Consider the following 21,234-nt stretch of genomic DNA (forward strand, 5'->3'; position numbering starts at 1 on the left):
ATACAACTGCTTGAGTAAGCATTGGGAACCCTCGGTAGTCAGTGTGATAGTGTAAAACATTGAATAATGGCTATTGAGATCCCTAATCACGTGCAGGAAGAACTAAGTGATGCTGGATGTGGTACCTTATACTTGGGGATAGTCTTGAGCAGCTCAGAGACTGGCACATCTGTCCCAACCACCCCCAGAAGGATTCCACGGTTTCTCTGCAAGCACACAAATATACGAAAATTGGTTAGCTCAGTTTAAAAGGTTACTTACATAACAATCTTTTACAGCCGCATCAGTGCCTCCGTTTATGTTATTTATAAAAATATTCAACTTGTAATGCGCCGCTTTGTCCCAATTTTCAAACTGCAATCAAAGTGATATTAGCATCCATCAAATACACAAAAAAATCAACAATGATTTTACCATTTGTGTCAATTCTCTCAAAGACTAATTCCCCGTGATGGAATAACTCATGAGGAAAATTCAGTTTTTCAGTTAAGCTGTAATTTCATTTGAGACATCGAGCTTTGGAATCACGAGGCAGTGAATGTGTTGTGAATTCTGCATCACTGTATGTGAGCTTACAGTCTCGTTCTTGGTACTGAACACTGGCATTGCCACCGTAGTCATCAGAACTGGACCTTGACCGTCCTCCAACTGAGTGATTTGTGAAGCAGAAACAAACAGAAAAACAGAAAGAGCCAAAGGGAGGGAAGAGAGGGAAGGTAATGATGAAACTTCATTGTTTTTGTTACAAATTTTATGTAACCACAGAGCACATTTCATGCATCTTATATGAAACATCTTGCCCAGTCACACTGAGCAGTGTTTTCAAGCTGCAAAACATCCGTGTGGAGCATAGAATTTGATGGGAATTTAGCCGAGGACCTGATCATCTTCTTCAGAGACCAACTAAACTTCCACGACATGTTTTATTCATGTTTATTATTTGCCCTAAAATATGTTCAATCAGAGTCTGCCTTTGATCTCTTGCAGAATAAGCTTATCCAAAGGCAGCGCTTCTAGTCTGGGTCTGGGTACCCCCCCCCCCCCTCTAAAGACTGCTGGGATAATTATGATATTTATCTTTCTACCGGATGTCTGTATCTGACGATGATATCCATTACAGATGAAAGCTTGACACTGTTTTCTTAGGAGACTGGAGGAAGGCTTAGTACTTGAAAAATATGATCTAACCTTGCCTTCCCAGAAATGTTGAATCTGTCTAAATGTCAGTGACTTCTTCCATTCAGCATCAGTAATTGGATCATTAAGCAAAGAATAAATCCAAGATGAAAATCTACAATAGTTCAGGGGAACACGGAGCGGCAAAAAGCATAAAGCATGTTCTACTTACGCTGCACTAATCAAAGGAATATCATCTTTTAAATTTGTTGGACTGACTAAATATCAGCACGCATCTTTAGAAAGTACTGAATTTTATACCGACATTGTAAAAGTGCTTTCCCCACCCCAAGACTTTTTTTCTTTTTTACCATGAGAGATAACAGGTAATGACAAGGAAATCTGTCAATATCCCTCAGACGCTGAGGAAAGAGGAATTAGTGGCACGAGTTTGGACAGCTGCTAAATGTAATTTGGAGTCCAATATTGGACATAGAAGGGAGAACGAAGCATACCTAGATACTGCAGCTGCAACACGTGGCAGCCGTGCTACCACTGAACGGGATAAATTAAAGAGATATATCCAAGCCCAGGTCGTTTCAATCAGTGCAGTATATTACTGGTCCTGTGGGCTGCTGTATCCCTGTGAACCCCAATAGAAGACTCTGTGTAATATGTGAACCCTTTGAGCAGAAATCCAGATTGTTCAAATTGGTAAAAATGCCCATGCACTTCCAGGGGTTGCCATACTTTTAGGTAAATAAGAAGAGGCAGTGCATTTAAAGTCACCATCAGAGCTACAGAAAAGGTACACTTTATTCAGCCCCACAGGGGATTTCTTCTCTTTGCATAACCCATCCTAATTATTAGGAGCACGGGCAGCCAGCTTGAAGCAACCAGGCCAGTAACTGCATGTGTTTAGATGCTGTGTGAAATCGAAGACCTATGGCAGAGCACGAGGATTCCACATCGAAGGCCTGCCCTAGCCTGGTGTTGCTGACTCAGGACCTTCTTGCTGTGAAAGTGGAAGTGGTGCTAACCCTAATCCTTAAGTCAGAACTCACACATCTGGGCCAAATCTGCATCATCATTGCCTCTGCAAATTTACCTGTATGAGTCAGAGTAAAGGAGCTGTGGAAGTTCTTTTCCCTGCTGTGGGTCAAATAATGAACGAGAACACCAGTGGGCATTAATACACTTGACACCGCACTAGCACATACCCACACACACATAAACACACACACCAATACCCATCAGAGGGCTAACATACACACCCTTGGCCTGTGTTTTATGTTTCATAGTACACTTTATAATCTAGGTTGCTGTGACAAATTGCATGGAGGTAGATGAGGTGACCCCTGTTTCCTTGGAGACCAGGTTTGTGTGTGCGGGAGCCAACGCCACCTCTGCAGACTAATTTGAGCAAACTAAAACAGACCCGATGGGAAGCTGAGCTGGCACACATCCAGCACATGTGTTTACTGCACAGGTGTTTGGGGATTATCTTTGAAAGCTCTTAATTACCTCAATCAATATTAATGCTTTGCTTTGAAATAGCGGAGTTCATGTTCATCCAGCAAGACATTTTGAACATCTCAGCATTTCAGTTTATCTTCAAAAGGCAATCAGCCGCTCACAGATTCCCCATTTTTTGGTCTTCGTACTTAATCAAGTATCAGTCTCGTTTTTTGAAACTTCAGTGCAAATTCCTCCTGTCACTCCCACAATGTTTATGATTCTTTAATCTCTTATATTCTTTTTCCAACCCTCCCTACCGTTGTCCTCAAATATCTCCCCCTGACACATTCCTCTCACCTCCCTCGCATCATCCCTGAGCTCCAGTGTCAGTTCATCCAGCAGAGTGGGAAACAAAGCCAAATGAGCCAGAGAATGATGAATGAAGCTGGTGGAACGAGGGATAGGAGAGCAAGAGGGAGGATGGCAGAAAGGAGAGCACAGGTGGAGGGAAAGAGATAGGGGCGAAGAAGCAAAGTGAAACAATAAAACAAAACAAAACACAAAAGAAAGGTAAGATAAGAAAGACGGACTGCTGGGTCGCAGTGAGAGGGAGAAAACCGGGGAAAGATAGCATGAAGGAAAGATGATACACTTCAGTCCTGGAACAAAATGCTCATCAATTTTCTAACACAGAGCCCATCCAAGGAGTTTTGCTCACTTCTTATCACACATGTTTGCATCCTTCTGTCACTGGAGTAGTGTGTATGTGTGTTCACCCAGGCCAGAGCAGTGCTGGGGCAATTATATGCAAAGAATTGGTACAGATTCCTCGCTAATCCTAATAAAATGATATCTATTTCAGTTTTCTGCTGAGCTGTTTTGAGGTCAATCAGCTCGGGTCTGTCACACTAACAGCACTATGTCAGACATACGGCCTGCCAGCTGTGTAATGCTACTGCTGTGCCTCGCTCACACTGATGGGGAGGCAGAGCGCTCTTTTGTTTCGCCATCATCACTGTTGTGATTATAGAGCTGCTTATCTCAACCCACATACGATTCATAAATCGCTGGAAAAATAAAACACTGAAAATGATAAAAAGGCATCAGAACAGATCATCCCGCCAACCATTATGGACTATTGGATTTTCACCCAGAAGATGACAAAACAGCTTATTCTGGAGAATTCTACCAAAACAAATAACACAGGCAATCTTGTTTTCACACCAAAAATCACACAGGCCAAAGAACAAAATGAAGCCTCACATTTACACACATAATCACAATGCCAGCCCAGAGACACTGGCAAAGCAAGGCTAACATAGCATCACCAGTGAAGAATGAGCGAGTTTGTGCACAGACGTGTGCGAATGCGAAATCAGACGTGCAAAAGAGAGCGCGTGAATGGCACCCATGACAACCATGAGGCATGGCTTCAATCAGGAAGTTGACAAACAACATATGACAACGACACATAAGAAAATGCCACGAGCCGCTATGATAGTTCATTTCACAGATATTAGAAACCGAAACGCACATGCACAAGAAATGCACATGACACACAGCAGGCCTCACCACAGCACAATGCACCAATGACCTCAAACCACATTTACCTTTTGTGCTTGGGGGAGCTAAAGAGAACAGATTGAGAAGGAAGAGGAGGTGAGAAGGAGGATGACGATGAGGAGGAGAGACAGGGTCAATACATTTGTGGATAAGTGTCAGAAAGCCTTTCGGTGCAATTTTCACTGAATGGAGTGCCAGTGGGCACATACAATCCACTGACATTGAACACAACTTAAAAACAGCGACTGTCTCAAGAGAGGCAAACTTTATAGTCAAAAGGGCCGCAGCAGAGAGGAATCAACACTCAAGTGCCGTAACTCCTACTGCAAGAAAACGTAAGCATTTCCTTATACGTGTTAGGTCAGCGCTGAGTGTATGCACTTCTGTGATAAATGGGAGGGAAAATGAGGACAAAGAGAAACAAATGAGCACAGAAAGACAGGAAAGGGTAAAACATAAGGGATATTCAAAGGATAGCTGAGAGAAAAGAGTCTATTTTTATGTGGTTTTTTGATTGCGTGGTGGGTATTTCTAGTGGAGGGCACTTACCTTTGCCTTTACATGGCCAAAGCTCTCACACTCTTAATCTATACAGAAACTGTTAACTCCTGCTATTTTCTCTGCGTGTCTAACACAGTAAGCCAAGAAGGACCAGTGTGGTGAATGATGCAGCATGTTGTGTGCTGACTTTGGATCACAGAGGATTCGTCCTTTTAACTCTGTTATTATCATTCAGGGGTTTTTCGGGATGTTTTGCCACTCAACTATAGAGGATGTACAGGAGACGAATGCACGATTTCAGAAAATATTATTATTTTGACTGTAATTCACAATATTCACTACCTGCTTATGCTCAGTATGTCGGCCAGTATGGTGATAGGAGATTTAGAGATTGGAAATCATAGTTTTCACAGCAAAGTCCTGAACTATTCTAGACATTACCTAATGATGGCACATGTGGGAACAATAAATGCCCCATGCGTTCAGATCAGACATTACATTTACTTTATTATAGCAGCTCCCCAGTACAATTGTGCAACGTTGCATCCATGTGAGAAGAGCCCACATAAATGCCCTGGTGAGTTAAAGGCAAATGACTGTGACCCATCATGCTCTGGTATGATGGCACCCTCTTCTAAACCAAGCACAGTATTTCCACTATCAATAAATCTGAAGTGAGACTTTTTCATGCGGGAAAGGTCATCTATGGGCAATGCCCCAAAAAAGATTCTCCTAAGACTGTCTGGAGTTGAAAATGCTGCAACCCTACAAAGCTCCCAAGCACACACAGGAGGCTCGTTTACTTAATGGGTCCATCTGCTACACACAGACTCATTTAACTCATTCACAGTCAAAGGTACAAATGCAGAAAACATTGTCAGCCCTCTGCTCGTCTTTCACCCTCGATCACTTTCATTTGGGTTGTTTAATTCATTCCCCTTCAAAATACATGTTTTCACAATATGAACTTATACAAAAGGTCCTGTGGTTTATGTATACAACAATTCAGCCCATTATGGAGTTTTCTAAGCCTACAACAGCCCAGTGGATATGTGAGGCTATCAAGGACCACGTGAACTGGAGTTATGTAGCAAGCGAAGGCATATTCAACTCACAGTGCTATCGATGTAGGCCTCAGTCCAAACTGTGTCGTGCTCCCGGTCGATCACCTTAGGACGACTGAGAACATGGAGATACTCCATCACGTTCTCTTGCACATCTGCCAGTGTGGAAATCTGAGTGAAATACCCTGTTGAGCAAAAAGTGGAGGAGAAAGATAAACAGAAATGAAGAATTGTTCATTCTTAATTAAAGTAGATTAATTATTTAAGTTAGATCCTGCCAACAATGAGGCAGCACAGGCTCAGAAGTCCAACTCACTACTGCCCAAAAACACATGCTCTGTGTTTCTAAGCTTGTTTGAGGGCAGATCAGATGCCTGAAAAAACATTTTAGCTTTATGGAGCCAGCAACATATTCCAAGCCATTGCTACTATTTTAATAACAATGCAGACTAACTACATCTGGGATGCAGGGCTGCTGACCTGCTGTTTGCATGATGGAAACTTGGTTAAATGCATGACTAACTTTTAAAGTATCCTCCGCAAACTATTCAAGCAAGACCCAACCATCATGGGTTTTAATGTATATGTATATGCATGTGTATCTAAATGTAAGACCAAAAATATCTCAGCTAAACTACAAGCGATTCCATCTCCCATAATGGCAATGCCATCGTTATGATACTAATGTGTATGTGAAGGAGGAAATGTACTGTTATCTCAGGAGGAGGTTCAGAAAAAGCGAGAGGAAGAGAGTCAGCATTGCAGTCAGACAGAGACAGAGGCGCCATGAATAAGGGAAAAGAAAAAGCCCACCACATTTTCACCCAGCTGTAAAAACAGCAAACTGCCTCCATCACCGTTGGGCATTCAAGTAGAAAATCATAGTCGGAGGAAACAGATGTTGGGGTCATCTTTCCCGGCAACAACTTTGACTCCACAGGGAGAAAGGACCTGAAGTCTAGACACAATACACAGATCTGTGATAGACGTGGCGCATCAACCCAGCCCAAATATCTGATAATATGCACCACTGATTATAAGCTAATCTTAAAACTATATCTATAGTAAAGCCCAAAATAGAATAATTAACTAAAAATAAAATCTATTGTTGAAAAAAAGTGCTGATATCACATAACTGCTGTAATCAGTATATTAACAGAACTTGACCTGGAAGTGAACCTTTGCAGGTCTTTTTTATCCTCAGAGGGATTTGGAGCCATTATTCCACCAGACGGTGCAATGAGAACACACACATACAGACGCATGTCACACACAAAGACACTGTCTAGTCTAACTGCATCGTTCATCACAGTAGTGAGTCGAGAATTACTGCTCCCTCTCGAAGGCTGAGGGCGTCCTTCGAGCTGAGCCATCAGGGCCAGGTGCCAGGGGAAGAAAAATGAAGGCTCCCAACTTTCAGTGGATGGTACCCATGTTGTACAAACAATACAGCCTCAGCAAGGTGTGGACAGGTTGAGGGCATCAATATATTTTTACATGACCTTGGTCTGGGTCATATGTAGCAAATAAGATCCCGTAAGGTGTCCTGATAATGGATGAGGTGGAAGTGAAAAATGTATCATCGTGTAAGGAAGCGCTTTCTTGGTGCACAGTTGTAAAAGTATTTTACAACAAAACTAAGTTTTTTGCTTATTAGGAGAGAGCTCGTCGGAGGAAATAGATGTTGGGGTCATCTTTCCCGGCAACAACTTTGACTCCACAGGGAGAAAGGACCTGAAGTCTAGACACAATACACAGATCTGTGATAGATGTGGCGCATCAACCCAGCCGGTAAAATAATCTAGATGACTTAAAGAATACTTAGAAATGTTGCCTTGCTTCCTGTTAAAATGGCCTTTAAAAAAGTACTGATTACCTGCAGAAATATACCACATTTAAGAATACTCAAAAGACACTAGAGGAAAACTACTCCTGCACTGGTTGCAACAAGGCAAGTACTGATGCAGCGTTTAAATCTGAATACAATTAAGATGTTAAATTGCACGTGTAATAAACAATTTATAAAGGGGTGTTGATTAGCTTTGATACACATTTTGGCAAATAATTGCTAAGAACATCTGAAACGACACTAAAGTTACTTGTAGACAGCACGGCGATTTGTAGTGAGAATATGGAGCAGATAGAAGTAACCCCAGAGAGGAGGCGGAGGTATGCAGGTACGAAAGGAGAGTCAGTAGGAAAAAGACAGAATACATGTGTGAATGAGGTCGAAGGAAATGTGAAGATGCAAAGAGTAGAGGTAGCGAAAGGGGACGAGTTTAATGAATAACATCGACCGTCCAAAGCAACAAACTGGTGGTTAGCACTGTCGCCTCACAGCAAGAAGGTCCTGAGTTCAATTCCACCATCAGGCCGGGGTCTTTCTGAGTGGAGTTTGCATGTTCTCCCCGTGTTCACGTGGGTTCTCCCCGTGTTCACGTGGGTTCTCCCCGGGTACTCCGGCTTCCTCCCACAGTCCAAAGACATGCAGCTTGTGGAGATAGGTTAATCGAACAATCTAAATTGACCATAGGTGTAAATGTGAGTGCGACTGGTTGTCTGTCCCTGTGTGTTGGCCCTGCGACAGACTGGCACCCTGTCCAGGGTGTACCTCTTGCCCTAGCTGGGATAGGCTCCAGCGCCCCCTGCGACCCTGAAAAGGATAAGCGGAAGCGAATGGATGGATAGTAAATATACGGTAAATGCTGAGAGTTAGTGAAAACATGTAACATTATTTTACTGATACTTGCACCACTTCTATCCCAAACAAATTCCTCTGGGGTTACATCAGAGCCATCCAGCATAAAAATCTGCCAAATCAAACATGCGGCGCCACCCGCTCTGGCGACTCCTCGTGAATAAGGAAGCAGCCAAAAGTAGCTTTACTTGCACTGTGACACTCATAGCATTTCCAGTCCTGCTAATATTCTGGGCCACGCAGAGTTTTTGACAGAAGACTGTTCTGCATCATTTCCGGGATGGAGAGAAAGTCACAGTCATCCCCCTGAATCATCATCAGTCACACACATTAACATCTGTACTATAGAATTACACACATACACAAGTCTAAACAAACACAATGTTTTCAGCAACCAAACAGGTCTCATGTGTACATCACATTGCTTGCAACAGCCTTAGGGCAACATGTGCATTCCCTGGTGCATGCGCACACGAGCGCATACAAGCGCACAGCCAAACAAGAATACTCACAGACGTCTAATATCCTCAAAGACACTGGATGGGTTCTCTGATATCACGTCCAAGCAACACTGTGGATGTTCTTGTATCACACACACACACACACACACACACACACACACACACACACACACACACACACACACACACACACACACTTAACACCCTTTGTGTGACCTGTGACTTGCCTGTCTTATCTGCTGGAGCCTGAGGAAATGGAGCCAGACTGTCTCTGTCAGCCACCTCCCAGCTAAATATAGATCCTGGAGGAAAGTGCTCTACGCATTAAGACAACCATGACCACACAGAAAGCTGCTCGAAAGTGGCGCATCACTATGATTCATTTGGACTTTAAGCTCAAAGAAGAAGTAATATGACACATCTGGCCTGTGCAACTGGAACCCGTTGCCTCCTGTCGCATACACCTGCTTATGCTGATGAGCGCCGACAAACTCATCTATGCTAGTGTATGTATGCACACAGACACATGTGCCAAAAACTCCAAACAAATCCTGAGCTGCATAATGTAATACTTTTCCTCCAGCTGACAGTGACACGCTGCAACTTTACCCCACCAAAACAGATTACAGGGAGAGAGAAAGTAGCGTCTTTGAAGAGCCCACCTTTGTTAGCACACGCCATCCATTTTAGATTTTCTGCGAAGGCTGATTCTCGACCAATCAGGTAAGGAAATATACGGACCTGGGGAAAGAAAAGCAGATAGCTCCCATCATTCATTTTAATCATATTTGATAGGGGCCGCCATGGTACCATTCAGAAGATAACACTGTCAACGTCTGGCAAAAGACTCATTCTTTCTCATTTAGTGATTACCAAGTCTCCTAGTTGATGATTGCTTCCTGAAAGTTTATTGTGTTACCTTTAAATTTAAATGTTCAGTTCCAGCTATTTTTTTTATTCAAGAACCGAAAAATCAAGGATGAGCAAATGCAGGCGAGTGTTTTGAAAATCTGCAATTACAGTGATTACAAAAGATAAAACGCAAATTTTAATTTGAAAAAGCTTTATGTGCTTTATGTGCTTCAGTACGGAGAATCTTCTTTACTCTTATGTGCCAAACCCATTTTTTCCCTGGCTCATTGGCTCCAGCAGCAGGTGAATTTGGCAGGTGCATGTATGAGAGTGTAAAGAGATTTGTTGCCAGATTGGACCAGATGCAAGCCTCTGGGGGCGCAGCTGCTGTGCCTATTGCATATGCATTTTCCACTGACTCCCTTAACCCCGACAGCATGTTTCTGTTTGTGTGTGTACATGTACTGTGTGTACTGCATATGAATGCACATGAGTGCGTAGACCTCTCAGAGTTTTAAACATGTATTTGATACAATTTTGGAACTCAGAAAGTCTGAAAATTGCAAAAATTTATGCAAAAATATCATTTATGTATAGATGCAATTGACTTTTCCTGGAATATGTATGCACTGCATTCTCTATTACATTGTTTTTAACTAAAAAAGTCTTTAAAATTTATACGTAAATTTACCACCTTGACCATGGACAGTTCTAAATAGTTTTTTTTCCAGATAATGTCAGTCTGTTGATAACGGTAATATGTTTCACTGAATAAGCATAGTTGTTTCATTCACCGCTCATTATCTAGACCACAATAATCCTCTATTCATCAAACTTCAGCCATTTGACTGACACTACCAAAGTGTTAGGAAAACACAACACAGCTGTTGTAATCAGAACAACGCCATGTAAGACTTTGATAAAGACGTGTCATGTAAGCTTTTCTTTGTGTGATTATGTGTTTCACTTCACTGAAAGCCAAACCGCAACAGACTGGTTATTAAATATGGACGAGGTTTACAGCTGAGTACGGTAAAACTGAGGTAGAAGAAGAAACTGTAGAACTTGAGCCAAGACATGCAATCTTTAAGATAGTTGAGTGCACAAAGTTTACATGCAAGGAAAAAAATGCACATGCACGAAAGAACAGACACATCAGGATATAAATACTGCAAATTCATGCACACACATACAGTGTGCATAGACAGTGATATGGACGTAATTTCAGTTAGTACATGTATGAATATTTTACATATTTAGCATTTAACTTAATGACTGATTCTGTCCTCCAGAACATTCACACATTTTTTGAAAGAGTAAGTAAAGCAAGCAAAGGGGTTTGATGTTTCTGTTCAGTACTTAACCAAGTCTAAGACCTGCCAAAGTGCTACTTTGAAAAAAACGGGCCAATTTTACATATAGATCAACTCGATGATTTAACCTGAATCCAAATTTGCAACAAAGACAGACATGCAAACAGAAATGGTTTGTATACGGCCACTATTCAGTAAGCCTACATGTGTCTGAGCAGAAGATATTTGGTCAAAGAAGCTTTTCTGTTTGCAGTCTGTGTGGGCACTGCTCTTCTATTTTAATTCAGATACAGGATCTAACAAGCTTCATCAGCAAGTCTTACATATTGATTCACAGGCTTCTCCAAGGAATTCGTTTTTCCGGTCTAGTATTAGTTTTCAACTTGCAATGAGTGCGTCTCACAATTCAAATTGTGAGGCTGAGACACACTGAGACTGACACATGAGTACTCATGGTATCACCAGTCTAGGTCACGAGAGAGCCTAAGGATTGTCCTTTCTAGGCTGTAGTGCTGAGTAATCTCCACTCTCCAGGCAGTTATGCTCAACCGCCTAGGAAAACGAGGCACAATGTTGGCAAATGCAGGGTGATGTTGCCTTGTGATGCACTGCCAAACGGTGGTGACAGATAGGGTATAGGCAGTGCACAAAGACAACTCAAAAGCTAGCACGGTCATTGTTGTGTGTAGGACAGCATATCAGTGTGTATATCATTTATACATGTGGCTCTCTGCGCAGCATCTTTCAATAGGCAGGGATGCCTTGTTTCCACCTCTCGAGGAGTTTCTACAGCTATGTCTACGGCCACACTACAAGCTCCCACATTCAGTGCAGCCCTTTGCATCCAGTGGAAGTCTCCTAATAACAAATCATCTGATTCACTGCGCCTGACCTTTCAGTATATTGAAAAGGAAATAAGAGCAAAGGATACAAGACTGTGACGCACTAATTAAAAACAAAAACAACAAAAAAACGAATCTTGAAATGATTACAATACGTCATTGGATGCAATATAGTGCTATCAGCCTAGAGCAATATCAGCAAATACAAATTAATGGAATTTGTGCAGTCGGGCAGTCGACTCTTTTTTTAAGCGCATGTACACAGTGTTCAACTTTAACTGGCATTAATCTGTTCCAGCTTGGAACACCGTATTCAGTTTACATAATACACTGATGGCACATCCCAGGTTTCTGTCCCCGAGGGCCGTTCACCTGCCAAACAATTTGATCACAAATTAGCTGTCTGGGGATTTTACAACTCAGCAGGCTACAGGCTCAGGTAATAGATAGAGTTTGGCAACACTACACACAGAAAATTGTCAGTGTTTTAAGTCAAGGGACTCGTGATTGTTCTAATCAATGCCGTCGGCTTTTTCCCTCATTTTTTGAAAGGCACTTCAAACAACGCTGAGATTTCCATCTCACAGTCCTGTATGGTCACAGGAAGTGCTGCATTGTGTTTAAAAGATTTGATTTGCTAGGAGAGTGGATAAGCATGTGTATGAGAGGGTATGTAAAGAGCATGTCGGTGTTTTGTATGGTTACGCTCATCCTACAGGTGTGGTTATGTGAATATTTGTGTGATGCTGGTTTTAGTAAGTCTTTAGTAAGTTTTGCTTCAAAAATGTGAAGGAAAAATAAGCTAACGTTTGAACATTAAGAGAAAATCACTTTGAAAATAATCGCTGCTGTAACAGGAAGAAATGTTTTAGACTTTTTATCACGGCTGTTTTTTTCTTATGGTAATCAACCCTTTATGATCTTTTTGTGTAACACATGCTGTCTGAATACAGACATTTATCATGTTTTTAGCATTCACACTTGCCAAAGCCTGTTTGTATAGTTGGTGCGATTCTCAACAGTGGTGAAGCTCTAAGATGGGTTGGAAGGAATCCATTAAAAAAACAGCAGTGGTGGGTGGAGGTGGGAGATTGGGGGTGGGGGGGGACAGACTGAGGAGAGTGACAGAGACTGAAGACTTCTATTATCAGTGGGGCTTCTTCTAAATGGAACTATCTAGCAGCCTTGTCCCCTCTGCTCACTGATGTTCAGCCTTGAGCTGTCGGGGGGGGGAGAGCTTTCGGCAGTTTTAATACAGACTGTACCAGACATGCAGAAACACAATGTGCAAGTGTGGCACTAATAGTAACTAAAAGGCATCCATAATGATACACAGAAACATCTACTCAGAGTCAGTGTTAAAAATGACTAAAAATATGTCTTAACTGCCTAATGTCAAAGGCCTCTCCTCTCAACCTCAAAGCATTTAGGATTTACCTGAGGTAAAGGAACTGTTTGTGTCCTTTGAAGTCATATTCACTTTTACAGTATGTGTACTGTATACAGTGTGTGATAACAGTGAATATGTACTATTGCATTCGATACTTCTATCATTGACCCGTTAAGCTTCAAACGTTTTCCTTTAGAGAGAAAAGACCTTAGAATAACCCTTTTTTGTCTCCTCCTCCATCTTTTCTGCCCTTCGGTTGCATTTCGTGACAGATCAGAAAGCACCACAGCAACACTGCAGGACAGCAGCAAAAGTGTGTTGTCTTTTTCAACGGGGCCGTTACTTCAAAAAGATCCCACACTGGATCCACTCAATGCCCTCTGCTTGTCAAAAAGATTTACTGCACAAACAGAAAACCACACAGAAAAACTGTGATCTTAGTGGTCTTTTTAGACAGATTTACCAAGACACTGAACATTTCTCAAGCAACTGTATTTCTAATCTAGTTATTTACTAGCTGGGCCCACGTCCTCATTTTAGGTTTGACAGTGCTTTAGTAGGTAAATGCTTTGACATGAATTGAGCTGCGGTGTGGGAAAGGCCTCGAAGGGGACTGGCGACGGCGCCCAGGCCTGGCAGATCCCCGTGTGCTACATAGAAATGAAGAAGTTAGAAAACTGAGAACAAGGAGGGAGGGTGGGCACGTAAACGAGAATGAACAGCTTGCAGAACTGGGGGAACCTCTGTAGATGACAACCGGAAGGAGCGGGTTCGGAGGATTCCTGCTCCTGAAATCCCCATACATAATCTCCAAAATAATTTGGCATAACTAGAAGTCATTGCCCCAACCCTGTAGAACAGTGCTCTTCTCATTCTTTCTGTTGATTTATGTACACTACATTGCCAATTCACTCACCCATCTAAATGACTGAATTCAGGGGTTCCAGTCACTTCCATTGCTGCAGATAAATAAGATCAAGCAGGCATCCAGACTGCTTCTACAAATATTTGTGAAAGTCGCTCTCAGGAGTTCAGTGAATTCCAGGGTGGTACCGTGATAGGATGTCACCTGTTGTGAAATGTCCTCTACACTAAATATTACACAATCAGCTGTTAGTGGTATTATAACAAAGTGGAAACGATAGGGAACAACAGCAACTCAGCCATGAAGTGTTGGACCATGTGAACTGCTGGCGTGCATAGTGTGCAGAGGTCGGACACTTTCTAAAGAGTCGATCACTACAGACCTCCAAACGTCAAATTAGATGTTGTGCGGAGTGACGAATCACACTTACAGAGAGACGGTCCTTGTCTGACCTCATTGAGCCAAGTGTAACGTTTGGCAGAGGCGGGATTATGATGCGGAGTTCAGCCTCTCAGAGTAAATCTTAGTGCTTCAGCATACCAAAACATTTTGAACAATTTCATGCTCCTAACTTTGTGGGAACAATTTGTGAGTTTGGTGTATGAGAACTTGGCCTGCAGAAGAGTCCTGACATCTTTAGGATGAATTGAGTGCAAACCTCAAAAATTCTCGAGGAAATCTTGCGGAAAACCTTCCTAGAATAGTTGAAGCTGTTGTAGCTGAAGCTGTTATGGGATAATATATCATATTTAACCGTGTGGATTAAGAATGGGATGTCAGTCAAGTTCATATGGATGTGAAGGCAGACGAGTAAATATGTCTGGCAGTACAGTGCACTTGAAAGCACATTAGATCTCAGGGGTTCCTTTTAACGTTGGGTCAGAAAGACTTGTGCTCTTCTCAACAGTGCGTTTAAGAAGTCATTCATAGCCACATGAGGGATTAGCCCACCTCTCTCCACTTCTCATCAAACACTGGTATACATGGTTACATGCTCATGACGTTGTGACCAAAGTATAATGGGAAACTGAGATGAGTTGCCCCGACTGTCTTGGAACATATTTGCAGAATAATATGATGTGTGTGCTTGTGTGTTCTGATACACTACCTTCCTCTCTGGCCAGTTATACTTGGCAAAGATGGCATCGTATGTATCCACTGCCCCATCTGTCACCAACATAATAGCCTGGCTACACTCACTGCCCCTCCCAGTCTCGTTGAACTAGACATCGGGAGACAGACAGACAGAGAAAGACAAAGAAGGAGAAAAACAGAGGGTTACTACGTGATGATCAAAGAACAAAAAGCTCTCATCCAGTCAAATGTAAATGTAACCAGTTCATTCATTAACACACAGTTCTTCCACTTCCTTCCCATTAGAGCTTATAATGTATCATCACAAGACTCTCCATGGACGCTAACTGTGTTGTAACAGTGAGTTAATGGAATTATAATAGCATGCCTTCAATACGCATGCATGAACGCAAGGTAGAAGGGCTACTGTGAGATAAAATTACAGCGAGGCATCACTATGCAGCATGTCAGGGTACACTTTAAAAGATACATGCTGTTGAAATACGGATATTTAGATTGTGTGTCTTTGTCTTTGTCCGGATGACTGTTTGATTAATTACATGTCCATAATTAGGAAATGTCAGATCAGTAACCTGAGTCATCGAGTGCCTTGTTTACTTGGATTTTGCATGAATCAATTGATTTAGCTATTAATTACAACCCTAATTAATTTTATGCATAAAACTGATGTGTATGCGTGTTTGAAGAGTGCGTCTGTGTGCGTGTATGACCGCGATCGTGCATGAGTGCGTTACTTACGTCACTGAGGAGATTGAAAGCCTCAGTCAGAGCTATATCCAACATCCCGATGCCTTGAGCAAACAGCTTGTCGAGGTGTTCCCGGAAATGCTGGGGAAAAGGTTTTGAGAACATTACAATCTCGCTGAAAAAAGCAGAGAACTAAAGTGACAAAACCACAAAAGGAGACAGAATTATAGGTCTTTATGAAGAAAAAACAAAGGCAGAGGCAAGAGATAGCTACAAAAGCAGGGGAACAAGATGCAGAGTTATTACTTTTCACTGTTCCTATCCTAGAAAATATTTTACTGAATTTGGTTTGCCATCATTTATGTGTGAAGAGTTTGCATCAATGGTCTAATGGGCTCTTCAATTCAGTCCTGAGCCAGTTTATCTGGCAAACTCCCCCCTTATACTGAAGTGAAATCTCACATACTGACTGAAAAAACCATAATGACCAGTTTCCCTTCTCTTGCTTTTAGCTCAACGTCATTTATTGCACCGGGTATGTGCGTATACATGCGTTTGTGTGTGTGTGCGCATCTGCTCACAGGCATGATTGCGTTACAAAGGATACATTATTTCTCCAGCAATTCATGGTGAGTTTAATGTTTTCAGCAACTGAACAGGTCTCATGTACACATCTCATTACTTGTAACAGCCTTGGGGTAACAAATACATGGCGTATGCACACACACACACACACACACACACACACACACACACACACACACACACAGTCCCCATTATCCAGTATAATCTATTTATAGATATTTAGATCCTGTAATTGCCATTTTGAACACTTCCTACTGAGATTTGCTAAATCCAGCAACTTTATAAAACCAATTCTCCATCCTGACCCATTTACATATATCAGTTTTGCCACTGGTAATTGAGGCATGATAAGCCATGAATGCAACCAGGTTTCATGATTTAGAAACAGACTAAACCTACACCCCCTGCTCCCTTTTTTCTACCACTATCGTCATCTTTTCCTGTCTTTTGTTCCTTACTCATGGGAGGACCAAAGTCTCTTGGTACACAGTGGGGGGGTCATAAGAAACATAAGGCCATTTCAGAGCTTTGCCCTCTTGGGAGCAAGCACACACACCCACACACACACATATAATGCAAGTGCAATGTACAGATAAATGTGTATACAAAACCAACTTCTGCTGTTTCAATCGGCAAAAAGATAAGCTATCCATGGATGTGGATAAAAAAGGCTGTACCCTGGAGCATAGCAAACTTTACCTATTGCTTGCAAGTGTGCTTGTGAGCTAAGATTGAAGTGATTTTTCTCAGCACAGCGGGCCATGTTCAATTCCTGGCACAGCAGTGTACTAAAGTGGCAGATTGAAAATGTGTGTGTCAGTGTGAATGCAATGCTTAATGTTCCCAACCTTTTGTCTGCACCAAAAGGCTCAGAAATGTGCATTGCACATCAAACTTCTTCAATCCTTCAGACACCTTTGATTCTTAAAAGCGATCGTATCAGTGAAATGAAAGAAGCCAGGGTACAAGGACATTTTAATGATTAACCAAAATATCTCAATTTTGCAGCTTGCTAAGCCAAAGCTTTTGATTGCTATGATAAGTTATTTAAATCAACGTGAGGACAGATGCAAATCCGATACCTGCACAAAAAAGGGCCGTTGTTGAACAACGAAGAGCAATGCTTGAAGAAGCGAGTCAAACGGGTCTGTTTCAGAAATAAATCAACAGGCGCTGCTCAAAGCAATAGTTTGAAAGTTTTCTCTTACTAAACACAAGAAAAAAAGATTTCTGCTCACAAGAGTCATTTAAATCCTAAGTTCAGTCTGTTTCAGATAGCAAACAATCAGTGCTTCAGATTCCAGCGTAAGTCAAACATGTTTCTATTTGTACAAAGTCCAAAAGAGATGACGTTAGAGATCATCTCTTTAAAATATCTCTTTAGAGTAAAACTACTGCACATGTGAATGACAACAAGACATGAATGACCTCCACATATTTACACACCCGTTGACATGCATATGGACAAATAAATACTATTAATGTAGTCATATTCATGTGTGTCACATGAAAACTTAATGTGGGTTTTTGCCCCAACATTTCACGTTGGGCGTGAAAAAACATATTTTCGAACGTCAGATCAGAATGTTTAAATCTCCAGAGTGACGACTACTTCTTGCCCTCAGCTGAAACAGAAGACATTAGCCTTATCTACTGCTGCAGACTGCCTTCCCCTCTCAGCTGGCTGACTCAGGCAACAGTAAACTACATTCTGAAATTAAACACACAGTGCTAATCCATATGCATAAGTGTACACTCACTACAAAGTAAACAGAAACTAACTTAAACAAACCCACTACTTTCATGTAGTGCATGGAAGGCAGTCAGTGTATTTGCTAGAAAACAGCTGTGTCAAAAGACTTTGAGAATGTAAGAATAGAAGTCAACTGAATTTTTGAAACGAACCTTTAACGGTTTTAGGGGAGACCAGATTTTTGATGCAGTCTATGCTGCATAAATCAGAGTCTCAGAGATGACGAGGGGAATCATGCCTCAATAATAGCAGGAACTGCACCATGTTGACATTATTATGCAAACATAATGCACTCCAATGAATAAACACTGTACTTCTCTAGCACCGGACTCCTTCGCGCTAGTCTCACTACACCAATCTGATTAGCACATCACATACATAGCTTTAAGCAAGCCCATGGTCATTGTAAGTTTATGTTAAATTTACAGTTAGAGTGCAGTTCTCATATTCTAGCTGTGCTGAAGTTCAGAGCATATTTATAAGACAGAGACCATTTCAGGTAACTTTGTAATTATGAATCTGAATAAGGAAAACTTGCATGTGAATTTTCTCAGAGGTCCATTGTTGGACCTCTCCTAACATGAACACGCTCCTTTTTGCTACGACTGGGAATCGAGAAATGGTTCTTCTAAGTAATTTTATTATTTCAGTATTTAAAATCCTTGGAATTGTTAGTCTGCCTGCCTATCAGTTCCACTTGCACTTGTGCTACAATCAGCTGTCCGTTTGTGTTCTAGAGGAGGAAAGCAGTGGTGCAGTCTACAACATTTTACTTTTGTTGCCATGATGCCAGGTCTCTCTTGGAAATGAGATTTTTAATCTCAATGAGATTTTAAACCTGGATAAATAAAGGACTAATAACATGGATATGGACATTACTTTTATTTTTTTGCACAAAAGAACAAGAGCAAATTGGTTTGCAATAGGGCTGGGCCATATTATACCGTTCACGGTAATACCGGTATAATGTTAGGCAACGATAGGAAAATGAAATATCGCGATAGAATGGGAGTAAAACGCGCATGCGCAATGCCTTTGTTTTCATACGCACATGGCCGATTGTTGAGTGAAACAGATGAACCAGAATTGGTTTGTAAAAATGATGCAACTTCAGTGATGTGGAACTGGTTTGGTGTTTGTCCGTCAGATACACAACAAAGCACATTTTTTTGCAGAACATGCAAGCGGCCGTTGTTATTGTCGTATTTGTCGGACTAAGATGCTCTTAAATCTGGGAGTAATCTGGGTCCTAAACTCCGTATCTTCAGGTCAAACAACACTGCAGCATCACTGAGAGTTAAAAACTGTCTAAATTCTTTCATCTTTAATAAAACGATCAGCATTGCTGCTTATCCAGGTGTAACTATAAAGTTTAACTTCCAGGCATCCATGAAAACAAAAGTTATTACATTTAACGGAGTTAGAAGTTAGCAGGAAGCTAGCGGAAGTTAGCTCGCTAGTTTCGCTAGTTACCTAAGCATGATATAGCATGTTCTGACGGAGAGATTTCTGAAAAAAATCAAACGTACAGCTCTGCTATCACTTCCAACATAAATGAAGACAGGAAACTAAACAGCAGTGACGTTTGTAGGGTTACTGAAGTTGGGCTAGCTGGTATATAATGATGTGCTACGTGATCGCTAGCGACACAGCTATGTTAGCATAACATAAACAGTGAAGCTGGAGGACGAACACTAACACTTTTCCACTTATAAAAGTTAACGTGAAGGTTCTTCATGGTTAGAGACAAATGCAATCACATGGCAGGATGCTGTAAACGGACCAAACTTCAGTCAGGAGAACAACTGAGATAATCCATCCACAATACGAGGTTAGTCATTAATATACTGCAGCAACATGGGAATAGAGCAGCTGCCAGAGGATTCAACATTAATGAATCAATGGTACAGAAGTGGAGGAAGCAAGAAGAATGAGTTTAATAAAGTTTGATTTATCTGACTGCTTTGTTTCGCTTAATGTGCCTTATAATCCCGTGCACCTTATGGTCCGAAAAATACGTACTGCACACTGCAGTTTAATGTTGCAAAGCACCTCTTTTTAACTTCAGTGGATATTATACATGGTTATGCTCAGGATATGTCAGCCCATTTCTACTGGAAATGCCTTTTGGTTAAACTTTCAGCAAGGAATTTGCATTTGCACTGTTACATTTTTATAAAGCTTTAATGTACATAAAAACCAGCTTCTTGTTTACGTGAAAATAAATGGAAGGTTGTCTTTTTGCGCTAGTAATGTTGTGGAGTTGTATTTTGTCTCGCATCAATTATATTGTCAGTTATATCGTTATCGCAAATTTTCAAATATATATCGTGATAAATATTTTTGGCCATGTCGCCCTGCTCTAGTTTGCAAGCTGCATCCAGGACAGAAACAACTGCAATATACTGCTAACATAACTTAGCTCTTTGCAAGCACTTGCACCCACAGCTAGCATGCTAACACTAAGCTAGCCAAGAACCCAGAGAGGCACTAAAGCTGAGTGAATACAGACGCCTTCCCAGCAGCCGACCCTGAACTTCAACAGGTAATAAACTGATGAGCCTCAGTTTCGACCTTTTCATGGTTCTACATTAGAATCATTTTAAAGTATGTGTGCTGGTTGGCATCTTTGTTTTGTGTTGTCGGCTTTTTGTTCATACCTAAATAATATGATGGTATTAGTAATACATTACTTTTTTTGAGTAAGTACCCCAACACCGATCACAATAAAGAAGGGAAAGCTCTCTCCACAATACACAAACGTTAGAGCACACAGTATACAATTCATTTGCATGAATGTAATGTCTGTAAAATGCTGGTTAGAGATGGTGGTGACTCTCAAAGCGGAGCAATAAGAATGAGAATGAGAATCGATAAGAGCTCAATAAGGAATCAAACAGATAAGTGATATTGATAATTCCTATTGCTACCATCTCTCGCTCGGATTATAGAATATTAGAATATTTCCTATCGTTAGGACACACAAACGTC

At 41.4% G+C, this 21,234-nt stretch overlaps 1 protein-coding gene across 6 annotated transcripts in view; it reads right to left on the minus strand.

Annotated features, from left to right (window-relative positions):
* The window catches only part of cacna2d3a (calcium channel, voltage-dependent, alpha 2/delta subunit 3a), a 131,966-nt gene that overhangs the window by 38,818 nt on the left and 71,914 nt on the right, over positions 1–21,234 (minus strand). For 4 of the 6 annotated variants that reach the window (XM_085261158.1, XM_085261161.1, XM_085261156.1 and 1 more), the window contains exons 9-15: positions 15,957–16,046; positions 15,232–15,345; positions 9,524–9,602; positions 5,754–5,887; positions 4,185–4,202; positions 577–648; positions 126–206 (exon numbers count right to left, since the gene is read on the minus strand). In XM_085261158.1, the coding sequence (XP_085117284.1) occupies positions 126–206; positions 577–648; positions 4,185–4,202; positions 5,754–5,887; positions 9,524–9,602; positions 15,232–15,345; positions 15,957–16,046 (588 nt within the window). The remainder of the gene's footprint in view (positions 1–125; positions 207–576; positions 649–4,184; positions 4,203–5,753; positions 5,888–9,523; positions 9,603–15,231; positions 15,346–15,956; positions 16,047–21,234) is intronic. The other 2 variants (XM_085261157.1, XM_085261160.1) reach the window with 1 other exon arrangement.

This window comes from Mchenga conophoros, linkage group LG20, assembly GCF_057382185.1.
Source record: "Mchenga conophoros isolate Kocher_MC1m ecotype Shallow Benthic linkage group LG20, M_conophoros_male_GT1.1, whole genome shotgun sequence".
In the NCBI taxonomy this organism is placed as follows: Eukaryota; Metazoa; Chordata; class Actinopteri; order Cichliformes; family Cichlidae; genus Mchenga; species Mchenga conophoros.